Source organism: Primulina tabacum, chromosome 4 (assembly GCF_025594145.1).
Source record: "Primulina tabacum isolate GXHZ01 chromosome 4, ASM2559414v2, whole genome shotgun sequence".
In the NCBI taxonomy this organism is placed as follows: Eukaryota; Viridiplantae; Streptophyta; class Magnoliopsida; order Lamiales; family Gesneriaceae; genus Primulina; species Primulina tabacum.
In genome coordinates this window covers 14,562,450-14,580,212 of record NC_134553.1, presented here as the reverse complement: position 1 = coordinate 14,580,212, position 17,763 = coordinate 14,562,450, and the positions used below count along the sequence as shown (strand labels likewise).

General features: G+C 39.8%; 1 protein-coding gene across 1 annotated transcript; it reads left to right on the top strand.

Moving 5' to 3' along the window:
• Positions 1-16,996: 16,996 nt before the first annotated feature.
• On the top strand, positions 16,997-17,494 carry LOC142541863 (uncharacterized). The gene has a single exon (XM_075648321.1). The coding sequence runs from the start codon at positions 16,997-16,999 to the stop codon at positions 17,492-17,494; it is 498 nt and encodes a 165-aa protein (XP_075504436.1).
• The last annotated feature ends 269 nt before the right edge of the window (positions 17,495-17,763 follow it).

Sequence of the window (17,763 nt, the reverse complement as noted above, 5' to 3'; positions counted from 1 at the left end):
TTGAATTGAGCCCAAGTAAGAGTAGCGATGTTAACACCATGCTCGGTTCCTTTCCACCATAAAGAAGAATCATCCCTAAACAGGTAAGTGGCACACCTTACACGGTCAGCATCTCCCATATTCAGACAACAAAATTGTACTTCGAGTGCACGGATCCATGACTCAGCAGCAAAGGGATTGGTGGTGCCAGAAAATTCCTTCGGCCCTAGCCTCTTGAATTGATCATATATGTTATGTTGTGGCCTTGGTGCCTGCTGTAACTGCTGCTTTAACTGCTGCTGAAAGAAACTAGCCATCCCCTCTAAGGCACGAGTAGCAGCATCCCCATTAGGAGGTGGGGTTGCATTCTCTTGTTGGTTCACACTGTTCTCAACTCGGTTCTCATTGATAGGGGCACGTCTAGGAGGTATTTTATCTGAACGTTTTCCAAATACTAACGTAACCAACATGCATTTAAATCTAAGTTTTCTAATAATGTAACATATCCTAATTCATTTAGCAATTTAAGCATACAAAGCATACATACTCAAAAAGCTAGTAAACATGTAACATAAACATATTATTCAAGTAATCATGCAGGTAACTTCATATTAAATCACATAAAGCATGTAAAACTTACAAATTGAGGCTTGACGACTGATCTTCCCGGCGCTGATGGTGGCACAACCCTTTATAGAACCATTGCTCTAATACCAACTGAAACTTCTGCTATTCGTTTTGCTTAAAAAGTACTCGAATTTTTTTTTCAAACTCTCAATTCGGTCGACCCTTAAACAATTATATAAAATAATCTGACACCATTTAAAAAACTAGAACAACCAACTAATAATTGAAAAGTCAAAGGAAATCGTCAAAACATGAAATCGACCAATGGTTTACAAAACCTAAAAAGTAATAAATTTGAAAAGTGTAGCTCATACTAAACCTCTCAAAAATCTCTCAAAAATCATAAATAAATAGTCGTAAAATCTTTAACATAATCATAAACGTAAATACGAAAAATAGAAGCGCTGGTCCTCGGGTCGTGTGCACCTCCAGTCCAGTCAAATCAGGCATCCAAGCCTCCCTCAACATTATTATCATACTCAACTGCATCAATCACACCTAGTGAGTCTAAAGATTCAACAGATCATATTCTTGATACCAAATAATACGTATAAAACCGCAAGAAACCGTGAAAATATTTTTACGTGGAAATAACATTTTCATGAAATGCATAAACTTCAAAACATGAAAATTTTCATAAAAAATTTCATATCATCCTCAACATATTTGTATACATATTATCCTCAACATATACGTATTCTTTTTTCCTTTTCGTTGAATTCAGATCGTTAATTGTGACTTTCGTGTTCATCTACGTCTATGTGTTGGGCGATAGATCCATCTACATGTAACAACAGTACTAAGCGGCAGGGACATCAGCAACACTCTCACCGGTCAACCGAGCCCTAGCCTTACGTATTAACATATCATCGTAAACATATTCTTATCCACAGAAACACGGTCATCGAGCTCCCACTAGGACCATAACCTTAAGGATATTAATAAAATATAATGGTATTATCCATAATTACGTCACTTCCTTCAACGTTTCATATTCTCATCATTTTAAAAAATTTAAACATGCATATAACATTTTTCTTTTAAAGCAATCATACAACATGTCTTTTAATTGTCCACGTTAACTCATGAAATCCGTAGACATTTTAAAAATAACATTTTAACATATATGTATCCATGAACATTTAAAATAATCATATTAACAAATAAAACAGCAATCAGAGCAATGCCATGACGTTTACAAATTTTCGTGTGTAAAATTATCGTTTTACCCCTAGACGTAAAATTTAACGTTTTTTACTTTTTCTTAATTTCATTGACTCTAACATGTCCCAAATAATTATTTAAGCCTAAATTAAAATTCCCATAATTTTATTTAGCTTAAAAACTAAGTTTTTTAATTAATTCGTAATTAGTCGTTTTAAAGGCGTTTTTATCCCAAAAAAAATTCCAAACTTTAATATAAAATTCCTAAATTTAAAACTTAGACTTTTTATATTATTTTAGCCCTCATGAACCACGATTCGACCCCCGTGAGCCATGTTTCAATTTATTTAACAAAGGAAAACCCTAACTTTACCCATAAAAGTTAGCTCCGAGCCATGGTTCGATTTTCACGAGCCACCCTCGAACCATGCTGGACCAAACCCTGACCAACCCCCTTGGACACCCTCCTAGACCCTTGGAACCCAAGGACCAGACCCCTAGCTCAGAAACAAAACCCCAACCCCAGCTGCAAGCATGGCCGAGAACCCCTTTAGGTGTAGGACTCTTCAAGCTCTCTTAGGACCTAGCCAACCAACCTAGACGGTTAAGGGTGGGGTTCTGTACATTAAATAGTTAATAAGTTACTAATAAGGCTTAAGCCCACTAAGTAGGTAAATTAGGCCCATTAGTGCTTAATTAAAATTTTAAAAATAATTTTGTTTACATAAGTTTGTGAATTTATTAGCCGGGTTGCCAATACGTTTGTATTTTTGTTGAAAAACCAACACCAATAAAATTTACGTCATGGCGTATAAAATTACCTCAAAACCCCTTATTTTCAAAAATATGAAAAAGAATCAACCATATTTTAAATAATTAAAAAATAATTATTTAATAAAAACATTTTACGTTTTTCAGCCATCGGTCTCCGTTCATAGATCGCAACTCGAATAATCCTTAGAAATACATTTTTAATGCATGTAAGTAGAAACTACTAAAACGTCATATAAACATGTCACATAATTGAATAAGCAATTAAACTCATTTAATTAACCATTTTCCATATTTCCTAGATTTGCATGCAGTTGGATTACGTCGTTTCAATTTTTGGACCTTACAGTTTCCGAGGACTACTGGAGGATTCAATGCCATTTGGGTGATTGTTGATCAGTTCACTAAATCAGCTCATTTTTTGCCGATCAAGAAGACATTTACCATGACTCAGTACGCAGAGCTGCACATCAGAGAGATAGTCAGACTGCACAGGATTCTAGCGTCTATCGTGTCAGACAGGGATCCGAGTTTCAAGTCTGCATTCCGGAAGAGTCTCGAGCAGGCGTTGGGTAAGAAGCTACTGTTCAATACTGCTTTTCATCCTCAGACAGACGGACAATCAGAGAGGGTGTTTCAGATTCTGGAGGACCTACTCCGAGCTTGCATGATTGACTTCCAGGGCAGCTGGGAGCCGAAGTTTCCTCTTGTAGAGTTCAAATACAACAACAGTTACCAGGAATCGATAGGTATGGCTCCATACGAGGCACTTTACGGGTGGAAGTGTAGGTCGCCACTCTATTGGAATGAGGTAGGAGAACGAGCAGAGTTGGATCTGGACATTGTAAGGCACACAGCAGAGTTAGTGGCCAGGATTCGAGACAGGATGAAGACTGCACAGAGCCGTCAGAAGAATTATGCAGATCAGAGGCGGCAAAATCTTGAGTTTGCAGTAGGGGATCATTTCTTCGTGAAGGTCGCACCGATGAAGGGCGTGATGAGGTTCGGGAAGAAGGTCAAGCTTAGCCCTAAATTCATCGGACCATTCGAGATCATAGAGAGAGTTGGAACATTTGCGTATAGAGTTGCATTACCGCCGAATCTGGCGGGAGTTCATAATGTGTTCCACGTCTCCATGCTGCGGAAGTACATGTCGAATCCTTCGCATGTGCTTAACTATGAGCCACTTCAGCTGACACCGTACCTATCATTCGAGGAGAAACCCACCCAGATTTTGGACAGACAGGAGAAGAGGCTCCGAAATAAGGTGATCCAGATGGTCAAGGTCAAATGGCTGAATCATTCCGGGGAGGAGTCCACGTGAGAGACCGAGATCGAGACCGAGATGAGGAGTCGCTACCCGGAGTTACTCGGTATGTTCTAAATTTCGAGGACGAAATTTTATTTAAGGGGGGACAGTTGTAAGGTCCAAGAATTTAATTCACGTAACCTAAATACATGCAATCTAGAATTTTATTTAAATTATGTGTTTAATTATTTTTACGCATAATTACTGCATGATAGGATTTATTTCATGAAATTTTAAAAGTTAATGCATTAGGGTTTGTGGATGCATTTCGCGCTCGAACGAGGAACAGAGACCAGGAAATTATCAGGAAAATTTTTTTTATTACATGATTAATTTTTATTAATTAAAATAAGATGTTTTAAATGTATTTTCAAGAAATGGGCTTTGTTGGGTATTTTTACCCGCTAGAGCATATTTTCCAACAATACGCAGATTTTATCGAAACGAAGGACTTTGTGAGGGTTCGGGTATTATTTTCAAAAACTTACCAAAACGAAAAATTTTTCGAGTGTGTTTGAACTTAATGGGCCTACTTTTAAGCTTAATGGGCTCCCAATCCATTTCCTACCCTTTAATTTTATACTAGAGCACATTAAATATTTTATTTAACCTTAACCTAGCACCTAATTATTATTTAACCTAAACTTAATCCCCCCCACCAGCCGACACACCCCATAGTGTTAGAGTAGGTGTCCGTCGAGCCAAGTGTTGGCCGAGTGTTCACAATGAAACTCTATGTATGAACAGTCTTTATTTTAATAATATTTGAAATTATTATTTTGGCACATCTTTATCTGTATACCCATGCTAGTTGCATAGATAAAACCCTTAAATATACAAATAGTAGAAAGAATATGAGATGCTCATATGATGAGTATCATGAAACTCATATTTGGAATACTGTATATTCTAAACAGTTCCTAGTCGATTCAGCCGCCACTAAGAAGGATATAGGCCGCTCGAGTTCGAGACTAGTATCTGCGATGTGAGTACCATGTTTCATTGGTAGGGGACATTGTGATGTCCGAGCATGCAGATAGGTGCTCCTGGTAGAGTGCACTGAACAACCCTTCATAAAGGACTTTCCAAGTGGTTCTCACTTATCGAGTGGAAAAGTCCTAGTTTATGGTTGTACACCATTAGTCCTTATGACCCGGGACAACATTGAGACTCTATGTGCTAGAATTACACTTTGACTTGTTTACCGACTCTCATGGGGTCATCAGGTGGCAAGGTTGGGTGTTCTGTCGAAACATATAGGAGTCGATGCATTGTAGTCGGGGATTCACCGCTTACCTTCGGGTATGGATATCCTATGTGTTCTCATGTGTATGTAGGTTGAAATCTCTGATCAGAGTATGGTGGTAATTATGAAAGGGGTTTCATAGATTACACCATCGATGCAACTACGACATGACACATAGTATCGATTCATTGACAACTCTCGATAAACCAATGGTTGTCGAATCGGTCGGCATATATGAGTTGAAGGGACCGTATTGTACGCTAACCATAATTGAATGGTTCTTGCAGGCACTATCATTTGATACCTAGGGAATCATGTAAGCGATGCTGCTAGGCGTTTAACATGGTTGGTTGGGTACTATCAGACTTGAGTTCTGACGTTCTTGTTATCAAGGAGTTGATAAGTAAGAATGGAGCAATTGGGGTATGCTCGTATAAGGACATGTTTAGTCCGAATCACATGGAGATGTGAACCCACGGCTAGTTGTATCAATGAACGATTGAGGGCCACACAAGTACTAGCTTTCTAGATCCCGTTGAGAAGTAAAATAGTTCAAAGTGTTGAACGGCTTATAAATGAGTTTATAGGCGTAAAGAAAAATAGAAGTATGACTTCTATGAGAGAAATGTAACTTTTAATTTATGAATGTGTTCCTAAATTAAAAGTTGGCCAAGTAAATAATGTATTTGAAAATTGTGATTTTCATAAACATTATTATGGACTAAATTAAATTAATTCAAGTGTTGAATTAATTAAATACTAGTGGGCCTAGTAGAGTCCAAATAATTAAATTAATTCAAGTGTTGGATTAGTTAAACAATATTGGGCCTTGTAGAGCCCAATTAAAAATAATTATTAAACTAGTGGGCTTGAGTAAAATCAAGTAAACTTTAAATGGGCTCAAATGTGTTTGAGAAATTTAAAATAAAAGTCCATGGGCCTTGTAATTGTTACAGGCCTAAATAAATTTGCATGCATGGGAGGTGAAAAGTTGGGAGACAACTTTTGCAACATCCAAGGCATGGCATGCCTTTGGAATACACAACACCTTTTATCACAACCAAGACTAGTCTTCCCTCCTCCCATTTTTGAATGCCTTGGCCGAAATATTGGGGGCTCTCTCCTTCATATTTATCTCAATTTTTGTTCTTCAATTGTTGAAGAAAGAAATCACTTCTCTTTGAAAAATCCTTTTGTTTTTCTAGTGCAAAATAAGAGGGGATCTTCTTAGCAAGTGGTGGGCCTAATTTTGAGCAAGGTGTGCTCAAGGAAAGCTTGTAGAAGTTCATCCTTTGAAGAGCCAAGTTGTTTACAACTTGGTTGGAGCCATCATCAACCTCAAGAGGTTGATAGGTATAATTTCTTAACACCCTGTGAATGTCATAGTTGTTTTAGTATATGCTACACACCTAGTACAAGGTGGCCGAAATTTCAACGTAAAATCGAAAATATTTGAGCTTCCGTTACGCTTTCGGTCACCTAAAATCGATCCCTTTCAAGTCGTATCAGAGCTAAGGGTACTAGTTTTTGTAGCATATACATAATATTATATTGATGTCGATTTCTAACCGCATGAGATGAAATTTTTGCAACAAAATCAAGGCCAAAACAAAGGGGTTTTCGGGCAGCATGTTGCTACCCATTTCGGGCAGCTCGGGCTGCCCGAATCCCCCCCTTCAAAAATAAAAAAAAAATTTGCATGTTGGCCGGAATCCGGCGACGGAGCTCCGGCGACGGCGATGACGACTAAGGTTTTCAAAAGGTGTTTTGAAATATCAAAGTGTCATGGGCCTTGAGTTGTTGGGTCATTGGATGGCTAACATATTTGTGAATTTTAAATAGGACAAAATGTTTTTGGTGAAAAATGTGTTTTTGGGCCCTTAAGTTTAAAATTTCAAAAGTTGCAAATATTTTCTCATGAAATAAATAATTGAAGTTGGACTTTAGTTATTTATAGTAAATGGTGATTTACAAGAAATTCGGTTATAAATAAATTAATTAGAAAGTAGACAAAGGTGTTTGTATACTTTGTTAATTTAGTTTACAATCGTGGCGGTTAGTGATTGGATCAAGATATATAATATTGAATCAATTAATTATTGTGATAATTAATTGATGGTGTATGATATGTGATATTATGCATGAAGGATGATCATAAGCCCAAGACCAATTTGCTAGGTGTATGCTAGGATATTTTGTGTTGAATGATTGTAATAATTATCAATTTATAAAGTGGACTTGGTTTATGGGCCGTTCCCACCCCCATGAGATGTATCCCTATTTGCTATGGATATTTATTTGTAAATATTAGTATAGTGGATGATCAAGATTGGAAGATGGTGGCCATGATGATTATGAAGATCGAAGACATGTAAATATTGGAAGCTAATGTAATAATTGCATTTGCATCCCTTGCATTTCCCTAGGATTGGACCTAGGCCCGTGTTTAGCTCACACGGGCCATTAGTTTTGGGGCGATTGATCATCCTTGTTTTGTTTACTGTTTATAATATATGCATGATATGTTATAAATAATGAGTATGTGCGTTATTATTATGATAATAACAAAGTTGCATGAATCCGGCAAACATACGATCAAACATGGCGAGTTTTTTAATAAAATTAATGATGAGACCTTTCAAAATTAAAAACCCTCATTTTGAATAAGATTCAAAATTAATATCAAGCCCGAAAAGGGGAATTATAAATTTGTTTATAATTTCCATGTCTTCCATCGACAATGGGTGCATGATGAACGCTACCCGTACTCGGGGCTCGGCTCATATTATTGGGGGGGCCCTGGGTGCCGGAAAGCTGTGACATCCATTGACATGGTGATGTGAACTACGTGGAACTCCCATGATTTCGGCTCATATTATTGGGGGAACTCATGGCGACCGTCCATTAAGGTTCAACATCGATGGGTAAGGCTTGACACGTGAAGATGAACGACGTCATATTATTGGGTCCTAATCAAACGTGAGACAAAGGTTTACATTGAGGGTTGCATTGTGATGCAATTGAAAACTACCTTTTAGGAATTGTGATTGGCTGATATTATTCGGGATCATAATTCGCTAATTGGACCTTACGTACCTACTGAGGAAAGGAGTTTCCTGTTTTCACTAGAGGGAAGTGAAAATGTCAAAACAGCGGGAGCGAAAATTTATAAAGTAAAAGTCCATACTTTATATCTTACTAAATATTTTAAAATAGTCATTAACATTTATCTCTTTTACTTTTCAGTACAAAATTTGACAATGTCTTGGATTCGCAATCCGCTATCCGCAATACTCGAAAAACACGTGTTAACTGGACCTAATTACATCACTTGGCTAAGAAACCTAAAGATCGTCTTGAACTCGGAAAAGAGTGCATATACACTGACTGAGTCGCTCCCTGTTGAGGCTCCGACTAGCTGCACTCCAGAGGAATTGCAGACCTACAAGGATTGGTGTGACCATGACTTGAAGGCTAGGTGTTATATGCAGGCTTCTATGAATGATGAGCTGCAGAGGCGTTTTGAGGATGCAAAGAATGCTCCTGACATTCATATGCACCTCAAGGAGCTCTTTGGTGAGCAGACTCGGCCTCTTAAGCATGCTACCGTCAAGGAGCTGATCACTATGCACATGCGAGATGGGGCCTCGGTCCATGAGCATGGCCTGAAGATGATTGGGCTCGTGGAGAAGCTCGTTGGCATGGATTTGATATTGCCTTCGGAGTTGACCACCGACGTGTTGCTGTTATCGCTGCCTAGCTCATTTGATTCTTTTGTGGTGAACTTCAACATAAACAAGATGGAGCCGACCCTTGAGGAGTTGGTGAATATGCTTGTGACTTTTGAGTCCACCATCAAGAAAGAGAATCCGGTTCTTTTTGTGGGCTCTTCATCTGGTACGAAGACCGGTCCACCCGGGAAGGGAAAGAAGCGTTCTTTCCAACGTCCCAAGAAGAACGTGCCCTTGAAGAGGCAGACTCCGGGTCCCGTTGTGGCAGCCACACCAGTGAAGGCTGACAAGACTGTTGACATCTGTCATCACTGCAAGAAGCCTGGACATTGGAGTCGTAACTGCAGGGAATATCTTGCCCAGAAGAGTTCTGGAAACGATATGTTCTATATTGAAGTAAACATTTCAATTAACTCTACTTCTTGGGTATTGGATACCGGCTGTGGCTCACATCTCTGTAATGATTTGCAGGCGATGGGAAGAAGTAGGAGGCTCAGGGAAGGTGAGACCTTCTTGAGGATGGGCAATGGAGCAAGGGTTGCTGCCAAAGCCGTAGGAGATGTTTATTTGCATTTGAACAATGAATTTAAGCTTGTTTTGAGAGATGTTTTGTTTGTACCAGACTTGGTGAAAAACATTATTTTCATTTCTATGCTTGATAAAGATGGATTTTCTTGTTTATTTAGCAAATGTGTTTGCAATATTTACAAGAATGAATGTTTAATTGGTACTGGAGAACTTGAAAACGATCTCTACACCTTAAAATTGAAAGATATACCACTTAACAATGTCCAAGCTATAACAACAACAAAAAAGCGCAAACAAGATACTCTAAATTCGGCACAATTATGGCATGCTCGATTAGGACATATTTCCCTAAGAAGGATGAACAAGCTAGTGGGAGTGGGCATGTTTGATATGTCTGATATTAATGCTCGCACGACTTGTGAATCCTGTCTAAAAGGAAAGATGACCAAGATTCCCTTTAAAGGCCATGTGGAGCGAGCCAAAGGGTTATTGGATTTGATCCATACCGATGTGTGCGATCCGCTTAGCATCACCACTAAGCATGGACATGCCTACTTCATCACCTTTACCGATGACTTTTCGAGGTATGGGTATGTGTATTTGATGAAATACAAGTCTAAAGCCTTTGAAAGGTTCAAAGAATTCAGAAGTGAAGTAGAGAAACAGTTGGGACGAAGCATCAAGACACTTCGATCGGATCGAAGTGGTGAGTACTTGAGTGCCGAGTTCCAAGAGTATCTTAGGGAGAATGGGATTCTCTCGCAGTGGACTCCGCCTGCTACACCACAGTTGAATGGTGTTTCGGAGTGTCGTAACCGGACTTTGATGGACATGGTTCGGTCTATGATGGGGTTCACGGAGTTGCCGCCATCCTTTTGGGGATATGCGCTTGAGACAGCGGCACTGTTGTTGAACAATATCCATTCAAAGGCAGTTGACAAGACACCATATGAGATATGGATGGCTAAGCCACCCAAATATTCTTATCTTAGAATATGGGGGTGCCCTGCTTATATGAAACAGGTAGTGGGAGATAAATTGGATAGTCGATCCATTTTATGTTACTTTGTGGGATATCCAAAGAATTCGGTTGGATACTACTTCTATCATCCCCAAGAAACAAAAGTGTTTGTTTCTAGGAATGCAACCATTTTGGAAAATGAATTTCTATTGGATAGAAAAGGCGAGATGATAGAACTCGAAGAGGTTCGAGAGACACCCACAGTTATAGAACCCACACCCGAAGAGCCAAGAGAGGAGATACAAGCTCCTAGAAGATCCGAGAGAATCTCAAGACCACCTATGAGGTATGGTCTGCTTCTTGAAGAGGGCCATGATGAGCCTTCAAGGAAGCGTTATCTGATGCCGATTCATCCAAGTGGCTTGAATTAATGGAATCTGAGATGAATTCCATGCATTCGAACCAAGTGTGGAATCTTGTGGATCCACCTGAGGGAATTGTTCCCATAGGGTGTAAATGGATTTACAAGAGGAAATTTGGGGCGGATGGGAAGGTATTGACCTTCAAGGCGCGATTGGTGGCAAAAGGATATACTCAAAGACAAGGAGTTGACTTTGAGGAAACCTTTTCTCCAGTTGCAATGTTCAAGTCCATAAGGATTTTGCTAGCCATAGCTGCATGGTATGACTATGAGATATGGCAGATGGATGTTAAGACAGCCTTTCTTAATGGGGATATTAAGGAAGAGATTTACATGTCTCAACCCGAAGGGTTTACATCTATCGGAAGTAATCATATGGTATGCAAACTTCAAAGATCTATTTATGGTCTAAAGCAGGCATCTAGGAGTTGGAACCTCGGATTCGATAGTACAATCAAAGAGTTTGGATTTGCTAAGAATCCTGAGGAACCCTGTGTATAATAAGGTCAGTGGGAGTGCTGTGACATTCCTTGTGCTTTATGTTGATGACATTCTACTCATTGGGAATGATGTAGGGATGTTGGAATCAACTAAGATATGGTTAGCAAGTAAGTTCTCGATGCAGGACTTGGGTGAAGCATCTTTTGTATTGAGAATACAGATCTATAGAGATAGATCAAAAAGATTGCTTGGTCTCACCCAGTCCACATACATTGATACCATCGTGGAGCGGTTCTCGATGGATGAGTCCAAGAGAGGACATCTACCAATGTGTCATGGCGTGTCCCTATCCAAGTTTATGTCTCCCAAGACTGATGCAGAGATAGCGGCGATGGCAAGCATTCCTTATGCATCTGCGATTGGTAGCATCATGTATGGGATGATATCTACACGTCCTGACGTGGATTTTGCACTAAGTGTAGTGAGTAGATATCAATCCAACCCTGGTCTTCCACACTGGAAAGCTGTGAAAGACATCCCCAAGTATTTGAGAAAGACCAATAAGTTGTTCTTTGTCTATGGGGGTGGAGAACTGAAATTGAAAGGCTATACCGACTCTAGCTTCCAAAGCGATACCGATGACTCGAAGTCAACCTCTGGGTTCATATTCATGCTCAATGGTGCTGCTGTCTCTTGGAAGAGTTCCAAGCAAGACAGTACAGCGGATTCCACCACTGAGGCAGAATATATTGCTGCATCAGCTGCAGCAAAGGAGGCTGTTTGGATAAGGAATTTCGTCCAAGAGTTGGGCGTCATTCCTAATGGAGTTGCTCCTGTCCCTATGTTTTGTGACAACACAGGAGCCATTGCTCAAGCAAAGGAGCCGAGGTCTCATCAGAAGTCCAAACACGTATTGAGAAAGTACCACATCCTCAGAGAGATCGTGGAAAGAGGAGATCTCACGATTGACAAAGTCGGCTCCGCAGATAATGTTGCTGATCCACTAACTAAGCCTTTACCTGGACCATTATTCGAGAAGCATCGCGAATCAATGGGTTTGAAGCATATGGGTAGTTGGCTCTAGTGCAAGTGGGAGATTGTTAGAGTAGGTGCCCGTCCAGCCAAGTGTTGCCCGAGTGTTCACAATGAAACTCTATGTATGAATAGTCTTTATTTTAATAATATTTGAAATTATTATTTTGGCACATCTTTATCTGTATACCCATGCTAGTAGCATAGATAAAGCCCTTGAATATACAAATAGTAGAAAGAATATGAGATGCTCATATGATGAGTATCATGAAACTCATATTTGGAATACTGTATATTCTAAACAGTTCCTAGTCGATTCAGCCGCCACTAAGAAGGATATAGGCCGCTCGAGTTCGAGACTAGTATCTGCGATGTGAGTACCATGTTTCATTGGTAGGGGACATTGTGATGTCCGAGCATGCAGATAGGTGCTCCTGGTAGAGTGCACTGAACAACCCTCCATAAAAGACTTTCCAAGTGGTTCTCACTTATCGAGTGGAAAAGTCCTAGTTTATGGTTGTACACCATTAGTCCTTATGACCCGGGACAACATTGAGACTCTATGTGCTAGAATTACACTTTGACTTGTTTACCGACTCTCATGGGGTCGTCAGGTGGCAAGGTTGGGTATTCTGTCGAAAGATATAGGAGTCGATGCATTGTAGTCGGGGATTCACCGCTTACCTTCGGGTATGGATATCCTATGTGTTCTCATGTGTATGTAGGTTGAAATCTCTGATCAGAGTATGGTGGTAATTATGAAAGGGGTTTCATAGATTACACCACCGATGCAACTACGACATGACACATAGTATCGATTCATTGACAACTCTCGATAAACCAATGGTTGTCGAATCGGTCGGCATATATGAGTTGAAGGGACCGTACTGTACGCTAACCATAATTGAATGGTTCTTGCAGGCACTATCATTTGATACCTAGGGAATCATGTAAGCGATGCTGCTAGGCGTTTAACATGGTTGGTTGGGTACTATCAGACTTGAGTTCTGACGTTCTTGTTATCAAGGAGTGGATAAGTAAGAATGGAGCAATTGGGGTATGCTCGTATAAGGACATGTTTAGTCCGAATCACATGGAGATGTGAACCCACGGCTAGTTGTATCAATGAACGATTGAGGGCCACACAAGTACTAGCTTTCTAGATCCCGTTGAGAAGTAAAATAGTTCAAAGTGTTGAACGGCTTATAAATGAGTTTATAGGCGTAAAGAAAAATAGAAGTATGACTTCTATGAGAGAAATGTAACTTTTAATTTATGAATGTGTTCCTAAATTAAAAGTTGGCCAAGTAAATAATGTATTTGAAAATTGTGATTTTCATAAACATTATTATGGACTAAATTAAATTAATTCAAGTGTTGAATTAATTAAACACTAGTGGGCCTAGTAGAGTCCAAATAATTAAATTAATTCAAGTGTTGGATTAATTAAACAATATTGGGCCTTGTAGAGCCCAATTAGAAATAATTATTAAACTAGTGGGCTTGAGTAAAATCAAGTAAACTTTAAATGGGCTCAAATGTGTTTGAGAAATTTAAAATAAAAGTCCATGGGCCTTGTAAATGTTACAAGCCTAAATAGATTTGCATGCATGGGAGGTGAAAAGTTGGAAGACAACTTTTGCAACATCCAAGGCATGGCATGCCTTTGGAATACACAACACCTTTTACCACCACCAAGACTAGTCTTCCCTCCTCCCATTTTTGAATGCCTTGGCCGAAATATTGGGGGCTCTCTCCTTCATATTTCTCTCAATTTTTGTTCTTCAATTGTTGAAGAAAGAAATCTCTTCTCTTTGAAAAATCCTTTTGTTTTTCTAGTGCAAAATAGGAGGGGATCTTCTTAGAAAGTGGTGGGCATAATTTTGAGCAAGGTGTGCTCAAGGAAAGCTTGTAGAAGTCCTTTGAAGAGCCAAGTTGTTTAGAACTTGGTTGGAGCCATCATCAACCTCAAGAGGTTGATAGGTATAATTTCTTAACACCCTATGAATGTCATAGTTGTTTTTGTATATGCTACACACCTAGTACAAGGTGGCCGAAATTTCCATGTAAAATCAAAAATATTTGAGCTTCCGTTGCGCTTTCGGTCACCTAAAATCGATCCCTTTCACATACCATATTAGTTTCTCTCGATTTCAGTAGCCTCTCATCATCAAATTCGGCCAAGCTTCATCTTTCAAAGAAAAATCCCTCCGATGCCTTCCCTTCGCGTGGTTCTTCAAAGTTCTCGTTCAATATACATCAAGGCACGCATGTACTTTAATTTTTGCATCATACATGCTAGATACTTGCTGATATGTGTGTTTAGTTGCATAGAAACTCTAGATCCAACATATAACGTGGAAAGGCTTCGGTTTTTGTTCAAGTTTTTGCATTTGTTTTCATCCAACTCACGTTTTCTTTAATTTGTTGCAAGGGGGCTGCTGTAATGTGATGTGAGGGTCTGTTATCACCAAAAGGAAGTTTTTTTTTAGCAGGAGTTGAGGCCTTGTTGAGTTGGGAGGGAGACGCGTGAAGTTCTTGATGCGTTGGCTCCTTGGTGAGGAGATCGGTGGCTTGGCTCGAATCGGCGGTGCAAGGGTCGATCCAGACCATGGACCAGGCCCTGGTGGGTCTGAGACACAGCCTAGGTAGGCCCGACCATTGCTGGAACAAGCCTTGTAGTTGGTGGAGCGTGTTGTGCGTTTGGGGTGATGCTCGATCGAGTGGGCTGTGCTTCGTGCATGGGGCCCTGTGCGTGGGTTCAATGGGTTAAAGAGGTCCTAGGGTGGAATAAGGAAGGTGGGTTAGTAGCCGGTTCCGTCGGATGTGGGCTAGATCGAGAACTATGGGAAGGGTCGCACCAAAGGTTGCTTGGGGCGTTGCTGAATTTTTCCAGACACGTTGGTGTATGGCAGAGAGTTTAGAGCTCTGTGTTTTTGAGCTTTTTAGGGCCTTATATTAGATGTTTTTAAGGTGTGTGGTAAAGATTTGAGAAAAATTTGGTTAAGTTTAGGATCGACTCGGGTTAAAACCGGGGCTCCGGTCCAAGTTTTAAAACGAATCGTTTAAATTTTTAAACGGGCTAGAGTTTGCGTCTAAGAAATACTTATAAATATGTTTTGGAACATTTTAAGGACTTTGGTTAGCTTCGGGTCAAATTTTAGAGGTACAGGAGTAAAATGGTAATTTTGAGTTTCCAGGGGCAAAATGGTGATTTTGCACCCCGGAGTGAGTTTAGTCCTCTCAGCACCCTGAGCACATTTTTATCATGTTTTAAATGTTTATGCATCACGTTTATGATTTTTATGTAATTATGATAAGTATGGTGCATGCTTGGTTTTAAGAAAAAAGTTTCATATATTCATGTTTTTATTAAGTGCTGAAAATGATGATGTTTTTGAAGCAAAGAAATTGGAAGTGACGGACGATGTATATGTATACAATGACATGAGATATGATGAATTGAGGCCAAGGCTCAGTGAACCGGTAATGCTGTCGCTGATGTCCCCGCAACCCGGTATCGTGGTTATACGTAAATGAATCCATCGAATAGAGCTGATACGATAGAGCTGATACAAAAGTCACAACTAATAAACTGAATTCAATTAAAAAAAATTTATACGTATACGATGACATGATGAGACATACTTTGACATGATATGATTTTATTTATATTCATGCTTTTAAGTTCACGAAATATATGTTGAGTATGATATTTTTCACTGCTGTGTGCCATGTATATGCACTTGTTATTCTAGTACAGGTGTGTTGAGTCTTTAGACTCACTAGGCGTGTGGAATGCAGGTGAGCTTGATGGTGAGGGGACTAGAGGTGCCGAACTCTGAGTAGACAGACCTGGTGCAGTGACACGACCCGAGGACCGCATGTTTTCCGCATAATGATTTATGAGATTTGAGAGGAGATGAACATTTTCATATGTTGATAATTTTAAGATTTTTATTCATGTGTCTTTACGTATGATTTTGGATGAGTTTGGTTATTTTAAACTGCACTATTTTTACTGTCAAATATTTACGATTATTTTTAAATGTTATTTCGAAAATGTGAGCTTTAAAAAAATATATATTTCCGCACTTTTAAATGAGTAGACGTTACATATTTGACTGCAGTTATTTTTATTCAATTGTTGACTGCTTTTATTTGCTTGCATGTGTATGAGTATTTTCAAACATAGCTTCCAAAAAAAAACAAAAAACAAAAAAATTTCTAGTAGTATTTTAGTAGTAAATATTACAGTTGGTATCAGAGTAAGGGTTCTTGTAAAGGGTTGTGTCACCACCATCTTCAGAAGCACAGTCGTCAAGCCTGAAGTCTGTAAGTGTACATGTTCTAAATGTTGTGAATGCTTTTAATGCTACCACCTAAATTTTTACATGATATATGTTTTACAATACTTGTTTAACTGTTTGTATATTTTGGGATTAAAAGTTTTGAAAGTTAGATTGTATTGCATGATGGGTTACATTTAGAATTTGGACTGTATTCAGATATTATGCCTCCCAAAAGAGCTCCTAGTACTGACAGACAGGATGATAATCCTGAAGGTGACAGAGGCTTTCCAACACCACCGTCAAGTGACCCTGTTACTCGAGTTCTGGAGGATATTGCGCGACTGATGGAGCAGGCTCAGTAGGCTCCAAGACCCTAGACTGATATTTATGAGCAGTTCAGACGGCTCAACCCGAAAGAGTTCAGGGGCACTACTGGCCCATTTGTGGCAGAGGGTTGGATTCTGTCACTGGAGTTGCACTTCCAGTATTTAGACATGAGAGATGGTGACCGAGTCAGATGCATCACGTATATGCTGATGGATAATGCATCCCTGTGGTGGGAGGGAGCAGCGCATGGAGTGGATTTGGCTACCCTCACTTGGAATCAGTTCAAGGACATCTTCTACAACAAATATTTTCCCGCTGATGTCAGGGGACGCCTGACACGAGAGTTCATGATTCTATGCCATGGGGACTTATCTGTTGCTGATTTTATCATGAGGTTCCATCGGGGTTGTAACTTTGTGCTCCTTATTTCCAGAGATGCAACTGAGAAGTTGAGGCACTTCATGAATGGTCTCAGACTTACCATACGCCGGAATGTCATTTTGATGAGGCCGGCTACTTACGATGCTGCCACTGCTTGTGCTTTTCTAGCAGAGAAGGCCCTGAGGGATATTGATGTGGAGATGCAGCGGAAGAGGCATCAGGCCCAGCAGAGTTCACAGCCTCAGAAAAAGTTTATCGGGCCAACCCGGAATCAGGGGCAATAGAAGCCTTAAGGATAGTTCAAGAGACCAGGGCAGCAGAAGCCACCGCAGGCCCCAGGTGCTCCTAAGCCGGAGGAGAGACAACCCTGTAAGCAGTGCAACTGTTTTCATTACGGTAAGTGTATGTGGGGGACATTTAAGTGCTTTATTTGCAAAGAAGAGGGGCACAAAGCTCCAGACTTCCATAGGAACAATGGCCCTACTACTGGCAGAGCCTATGTTATGGATGCTGAGGAGGCGGAGGCGGAGCAAGAATCGACACTGATCATCGG

Bases quoted from the DNA above. Each gene is read 5' to 3' on its own strand.
- LOC142541863 (XM_075648321.1), top strand. From the start codon at position 16,997: ATGAGAGATGGTGACCGAGTCAGATGCATCACGTATATGCTGATGGAT.